The sequence below is a fragment of the Scomber japonicus genome, chromosome 12 (assembly GCF_027409825.1).
Source record: "Scomber japonicus isolate fScoJap1 chromosome 12, fScoJap1.pri, whole genome shotgun sequence".
Taxonomy (NCBI): Eukaryota; Metazoa; Chordata; class Actinopteri; order Scombriformes; family Scombridae; genus Scomber; species Scomber japonicus.
The window spans coordinates 34834732-34842414 of NC_070589.1; the positions used below are offsets into that span (position 1 = coordinate 34834732).

A 7683-nucleotide genomic window follows, 5' to 3' on the forward strand; every position below is an offset into this window, starting at 1 on the left:
ATGATGATGAAGGTGTGATGAAGGTATGATGAAGGTGTGATGATGGTATGATGAAGGTATGATGAAGGTGTGATGATGATGGTATGATGAAGGTCTGATGATGGTATGATGATGGTGTGATGATGGTATGATGATGGTGTGATGAAGGTGTGATGATGAAGGTATGATGAAGGTCTGATGAAGGTATGATGATGGTGTGATGATGATGGTATGATGAAGGTGTGATGATGATGGTGTGATGAAGGTGTGATGATGATGGTGTGCTGAAGGTGTGATGATGATGGTCTGATGAAGGTGTGATGATGATGGTCTGATGAAGGTATGATTAAGGTCTGATGACGAAGGTATGATGAAGGTATGATGAAGGTCTGATGATGGTATGATGATGGTGTGATGAAGGTATGATGATGAAGGTCTGATGAAGGTCTGATGATGGTGTGATGAAGGTCTGATGATGGTATGATGATGGTGTGATGAAGGTATGATGATGGTCTGATGACGGTATGATGAAGGTGTGATGAAGGTATGATGATGAAGGTCTGATGAAGGTCTGATGATGGTGTGATGAAGGTCTGATGATGGTATGATGATGGTATGATGAAGGTATGATGACGGTATGATGATGATGGTATGATGAAGGTGTGATGAAGGTATGATGATGGTCTGATGACGGTCTGATGATGGTCTGATGAAGGTGTGATGAAGGTGTGATGATGAAGGTATGATGAAGGTGTGATGATGATGGTCTGATGACGGTTTGATGGTCTGATGAAGGTGTGATGAAGGTATGATGATGAAGGTATGATGATGGTATGATGATGGTCTGATGACGGTATGATGATGGTATGATGATGGTATGATGATGGTCTGATGACGGTATGATGATGGTATGATGAAGGTGTGATGATGACGGTCTGATGAAGGTATGATGAAGGTCTGATGATGGTATGATGATGATATGATGAAGGTGTGATGATGGTCTGATGATGATGGTATGATGACGGTCTGATGATGGTATGATGAAGGTCTGATGAAGGTATGATGATGGTCTGATGAAGGTGTGATGAAGGTATGATGATGGTATGATGACGGTATGATGATGGTGTGATGAAGGTCTGATGAAGGTCTGATGAAGGTCTGATGATGGTATGATGATGGTATGATGATGGTATGATGAAGGTATGATGATGGTATGATGAAGGTATGATGATGGTATGATGAAGGTATGATGATGGTATGATGATGGTCTGATGAAGGTCTGATGATGGTATGATGATGGTATGATGAAGATCTGATGACGGTCTGATGAAGGTGTGATGAAGGTCTGATGAAGGTGTGATGAAGGTCTGATGAAGGTCTGATGAAGGTGTGATGAAGGTCTGATGACGGTAAGATGACGGTATGATGAAGGTATGATGAAGGTCTGATGATGGTATGATGAAGGTATGATGATGGTATGATGATGGTATGATGATGGTATGATGATGGTATGATGACGGTGGTATGTTGATGGTATGATGATGGTATGATGACGGTATGATGAAGGTGTGATGATGGTGTGATGAAGGTGTGATGATGGTGTGATGAAGGTCTGATGATGGTATGATGATGGTCTGATGAAGGTGTGATGAAGGTGTGATGATGGTATGTTGATGGTATGATGGAGGTGTGATGAAGGTCTGATGATGGTATGATGATGGTATGATGATGGTATGATGACGGTATGATGAAGGTGTGATGATGGTGTGATGAAGGTGTGATGATGGTGTGATGAAGGTATGATGATGGTCTGATGATGGTATGATGATGGTATGATGACGGTGGTATGTTGATGGTATGATGATGGTATGATGATGGTATGATGATGGTATGATGACGGTATGATGAAGGTGTGATGATGGTGTGATGAAGGTGTGATGATGGTGTGATGAAGGTCTGATGATGGTATGATGATGGTCTGATGAAGGTGTGATGAAGGTGTGATGATGGTATGTTGATGGTATGATGGAGGTGTGATGAAGGTCTGATGATGGTATGATGATGGTCTGATGAAGGTGTGATGATGGTGTGATGAAGGTGTGATGACGGTGTGATGATGGTCTGTTGATGGTGTGATGAAGGTCTGATGAAGGTATGATGAAGGTGTGATGATGATGGTATGATGAAGGTGTGATGATGATGGTCTGATGATGGTATGATGAAGGTGTGATGACGGTATGATGAAGGTCTGATGAAGGTCTGATGATGGTATGTTGACGGTGGTATGATGATGGTATGATGAAGGTGTGATGATGGTATGATGAAGGTATGATGATGATGGTCTGATGATGGTATGATGAAGGTGTGATGATGGTATGATGAAGGTATGATGAAGGTATGATGATGGTATGATGAAGGTGTGATGATGGTATGATGAAGGTATGATGATGGTCTGATGAAGGTCTGATGAAGGTCTGATGATGGTCTGATGATGGTCTGATGAAGGTGTGATGATGATGGTATGATGAAGGTGTGATGATGATGATGGTCTGTGTGTCCTGCAGGTCAGCCGTATAACCAGCTGGCGATCCTGGCCTCCTCTAAAGGAGATCACCTCACCACCATCTTCTACTACTGCCGCAGCATCGCTGTCAAGTTCCCCTTCCCTGCTGCCTCCACCAACCTGCAGAAAGCCCTGTCCAAGGCTCTGGAGAGGTACACACACACACACACACACTGACAGACACACACACACACACACACGCACACACACACACACACACTCACACACACACCAGAACCTGAATCCAGTAGCTGCTGATCATTTACCAAGGTGTTACCAAGGTGTTCATTAATTCATCATGTTCATGTTATAAAGAGCTGCTGAGATTCTGTGTGCTTTCATTTGTGTATAATCCTCTTCCTCCTCTTCCTCCTCCTCCTCCTCCTCCTCCCTGTCCTCCCTCTCCTCTTCCTCCTCCCTCTCCTCCTCCCTCTCCTCCTCCCTCTCCTCTTCCTCCTCCCTCTCCTCTTCCTCCCCCCTCTCCTCCTCCTCCTCTTCCTCCTCCTCTCTCTGCTCCTCCTCCTCCCTGTCCTCCTCCCTCTCCTCCTCCTCCATGTCCTCCTCTCTCTCTCCTCCTCCTCTCTCTCCTCCTCCTCCTCTCTCTGCTCCTCCTCCTCCCTGTCCTCCTCTCTCTCTCCTCCTCCTCTCTCTCCTCCTCCTGCTCCCTGTCGTCCTCCTCCCTCTCTCTCCTCCTCCTCCCCCTCTCTCTCCCTCTCAGCCGTGACGAGGTGAAGACCAAGTGGAGCGTGTCAGACTTCATTAAGGCCTTCATAAAGTTCCACGGTCATGTGTACCTGAGTAAGAGTGTGGAGAAGCTGGACGTTCTGAGGGAGAAGCTGGAGGAGCAGTTCCAGAGGTTGATCCTCCAGAAAGCCTTCAGCTCCCAGCAGCTCGTCCACATCACCGTCATCAACCTGTTTGAGCTGCACCACCTCAGAGACCTGACCACCGACGCAGGAGAGCAGAGCTACAGCAGCGAGCAGCAGATCAGCTGGTTCCAGCTGCTCGGACTCTTCAGTAAGAACCACGACCAGAACCAGAACCAGAACCAGAGTTATTATAGTAAACTTATGGCCCTTTTCCACTGCACGATTTAGTAACGGTACGGTACGGTACGGTACGACTCTACCCGCTTTGTGCCCTTTTCCACTGGGGGCCGGACCTGGGAACCGTTACCATTTGTCGTACCTGTTTCAGAGGTGGTACTAACCGAGCCGAACTGATACTAAATTGTCACGTGAACGGCGCTGTCCACTGATTGGTCGAAGGAGATGTCGTCATACATGCGACGAAGCGCGGGGTCTTTAAATAATCACCGGCGTTAAAGCACAAACACAAACACAGCGAGCCACAGAGCAAACAGCAGCAGCAGTACCGCCTCCATGTCATCCAGTGCCTTCATCGTTGTTGTTTACTTTACTGACTGGCATGGGCACATTAGTAGTCGCCTGCAAATTACGTCACGGCTGTGTCGACCCCGCCAACTCCGCCCACTCCAAGTAGTCCGACTAGTACCTCTTGGCAGTGGAAAAGGAACAGGGCCGGTTCTAAAAGTGGGTAGAGTCGTGCCGCGCTAAAGCGTACCGTACCGATTCTGCAGTGGAAAAGAGCCATAAGTGATGCCTGTTGTCCTCGAGTCAAGGAAGGAAGGGAGGGAGGAAGGAAAGGAGGGAGGAATAGAATAGAATAGATCCTTTGTTGTCATTGTCACAAGTACAACGAAATTTTAAACTGCTCACCATCATTCATGAATAAAAAAATAAAAATGGAATGAAGGAAGGGAGGAAGAAAGAAGGAAAGGAGGGAAGGAAGGAAAGGAGGGAGGAAGGGCGGTAGGAGGGAGAAAGAAAGGAAAAGAGGAAGAAGGAAGGAAAAGAGAGAGGGAGGAAGGAGGGAAGGAAGGAAAGGAGGGAGGAAGGAAGGAAAAAAGGAAGGGAGGGAGGAAGGAAAGAAGGACAGAGGAAAGAAGGAATGGAGGAGAGTAGGGGGGAGGAAGGAAGGAAGGAAGGAAAGAAAGAGAGAAGGAGGGAGGGAGGAAAGAATGAAAGAAGGAAGGAAGGAAGGTACCTCTTGGCAGTGGAAAAGGAACAGGGCCGGTTCTAAAAGTGGGTAGAGTCGTGCCGCGCTAAAGCGTACCGTACCGATTCTGCAGTGGAAAAGGACCATAAGACTAAAGACTAGCAGTGAAACAATCATTTAGTTAACTGAAGTAAAAATAAGATAATGTTCATTTATTAGTCCCACAATGGGGAATTTGTGGTATTACAGCAAGTGGGCAGTAAAAATAGAAGAGCATCAATAAGAAAGAATAAAGAACAATAATAGTAGACATACAGTCAAGCCCGAAATGATTCATACCCCTGGCAAATTTTGACTTAAAGTTACTTTTATTCAACCAGCAAGTTGTTTTTTGACCGGAAGTGACACAGGCGTCTCCAAGAAGATAAAAAGACGATGTACAAAAGGCATCATTGTGGTAAAAAAAAAATATTTCAGTCAGCTTTAATTTACATTTGAACAAAAAGTGGCATGTCCAAAAGGGGTATGAATCATTTCGGGCTTGACTGTATATAATAAATAATAAATAATAGTTGTGATATTATAATACAGAGTAGAGGGAGGAAGGAAAGAATGAAGGAAAAGAAGACATGGGCCGGATCGGACCCCTCGGCAGGCCGGTTCTGGCCCGCGGGCCTCATGTTTGACATCCGTGATTTAGAAGATTGAATGTTGAGAAAAAGTTAAAAACGACCCGAAGAGAAAATGTTTACAGAGTTTTAGGTTTTAATTAAAGAAGAAAACTGTTTAAACATCAGTTAAATATAAAAACCTAAACAGTAAATCAAACAGCTGTTCAGAGCGTCTTATGATGTCACTTCCTGTCCCCTCAGTGTCCTTCCTGGGCGTGATGTGCAGCCGCGCTCTGTTCAACAGGAAGCGTGGCGAGGAGATCATGGGCGAGTGTCCGCTGCCCGCCATCAAAGTCTCTCTGGATTGGCTCAAACTCAGACCCAGCGTCTTCCACGAGGCCGCCGTCGACAAGAGGCAGTAGTAAGTCTGCCGCCATCTTTACACCGCACTGATCCATCAGCTGATCGATCTGATGGAACAGCTGATCGATCAGCTGATGGATCAGTGCGGTGTAAAGATCAGCTGTTTGATCCGCTGTTCCATCAGCTGATCCTGAGCTCTAACTCTAACTTCCTCTTCCTGTCCAGCATCTGGCCCTGGCTCGTCTCCATCCTCAACAGCTTCCAGCCCAAAGAGGACGACGTGTCCTGTTCATCAGGTACCAGCCCTGATCAATACTCATCAATACTCATCAATATACAGCTGATCTGTTAATGACCAGACAGTATTAATCTATTAATGATCAGACAGTATTAATCTATCAATGATCAGACAGTAGTGATCTATCAATGATCAGACAGTATTAATCTATCAATGATCAGACAGTATTGATCTATCAATGATCAGACAGTATTAATCTATTAATGATCAGACAGTATTAATCTATTAATGGTCAGACAGTATTAATCTATCAATGATCAGACAGTATTGATCTATTAATGATCAGACAGTATTAATCTATTAATGATCAGACAGTATTAATCTATTAATGGTCAGACAGTATTAATCTGTTAATGATCAGACAGTATTAATCTATTAATGGTCAGACAGTATTAATCTATTAATGATCAGACAGTATTAATCTGTTAATGATCAGACAGTATTAATCTATTAATGATCAGACAGTATTAATCTATTAATGGTCAGACAGTATTGATCTATTAATGATCAGACAGTATTAATCTATCAATGATCAGACAGTATTAATCTGTTAATGATCAGACAGTATTGATCTATCAATGATCAGACAGTATTAATCTATTAATGATCAGACAGTATTGATCTATAAGTGATCAGACAGTATTAATCTATTAATGATCAGACAGTATTAATCTAACAATGATCAGACAGTATTAATCTATTAATGATCAGACAGTATTAATCTATTAATGATCAGACAGTATTAATCTAACAATGATCAGACAGTATTAATCTGTTAATGATCAGACAGTATTCATCTTTTAATGATCAGACAGTATTAATCTATCAATGATCAGACAGTATTGATCTATTAATGATCAGACAGTATTAATCTCTCAATGATCAGACAGTATTGATCTATTAATGATCAGACAGTATTAATCTATTAATGATCAGACAGTATTAATCTATCAATGATCAGACAGTATTAATCTATCAATGATCAGACGGTATTAATCTATCAATGATCAGACGGTATTGATCTATTAATGATCAGACGGTATTAATCTATTAATGATCAGACGGTATTAATCTATCAATGATCAGACAGTATTAATCTATTAATGATCAGACAGTATTAATCTATCAATGATCAGACAGTATTGATCTATCAATGATCAGACAGTATTAATCTATAAGTGATCAGACAGTATTAATCTATTAATGATCAGATAGTATTAATCTATCAATGATCAGACAGTATTAATCTATAAGTGATCAGACAGTATTAATCTGTTAATGATCAGACAGTATTAATCTATCAATGATCAGACAGTATTAATCTATCAATGATCAGACAGTATTGATCTATCAATGATCAGACAGTATTAATCTATCAATGATCAGACAGTATTGATCTATCAATGATCAGACAGTATTAATCTATTAATGATCAGACAGTATTAATCTATCAATGATCAGACAGTATTAATCTATTAATGGTCAGACTTTAATGATCAGACAGTATTAATCTATCAATGATCAGACAGTATTGATCTATCAATGATCAGACAGTATTAATCTATTAATGATCAGACAGTATTGATCTATCAATGATCAGACAGTATTGATCTATCAATGATCAGACAGTATTAATCTGTTAATGATCAGACAGTATTGATCTATTAATGATCAGACAGTATTAATCTATTAATGATCAGACAGTATTAATCTATCAATGATCAGACAGTATTAATCTATCAATGATCAGACAGTATTAATCTATTAATGGTCAGACTTTAATGATCAGACAGTATTGATCTATCAATGATCAGACAGTATTGATCTATCAATGATCAGACAGTATTAAT

At 41.8% G+C, this 7683-nt stretch overlaps 1 protein-coding gene across 1 annotated transcript in view; it reads left to right on the plus strand.

Annotated features, from left to right (window-relative positions):
• The window catches only part of smg7 (SMG7 nonsense mediated mRNA decay factor), a 37431-nt gene that overhangs the window by 7389 nt on the left and 22359 nt on the right, over positions 1–7683 (plus strand). The window contains 4 exon segments of the mRNA XM_053329482.1: positions 2544–2694; positions 3261–3559; positions 5434–5593; positions 5761–5831. Of these exon segments, the coding sequence (XP_053185457.1) occupies positions 2544–2694; positions 3261–3559; positions 5434–5593; positions 5761–5831 (681 nt within the window).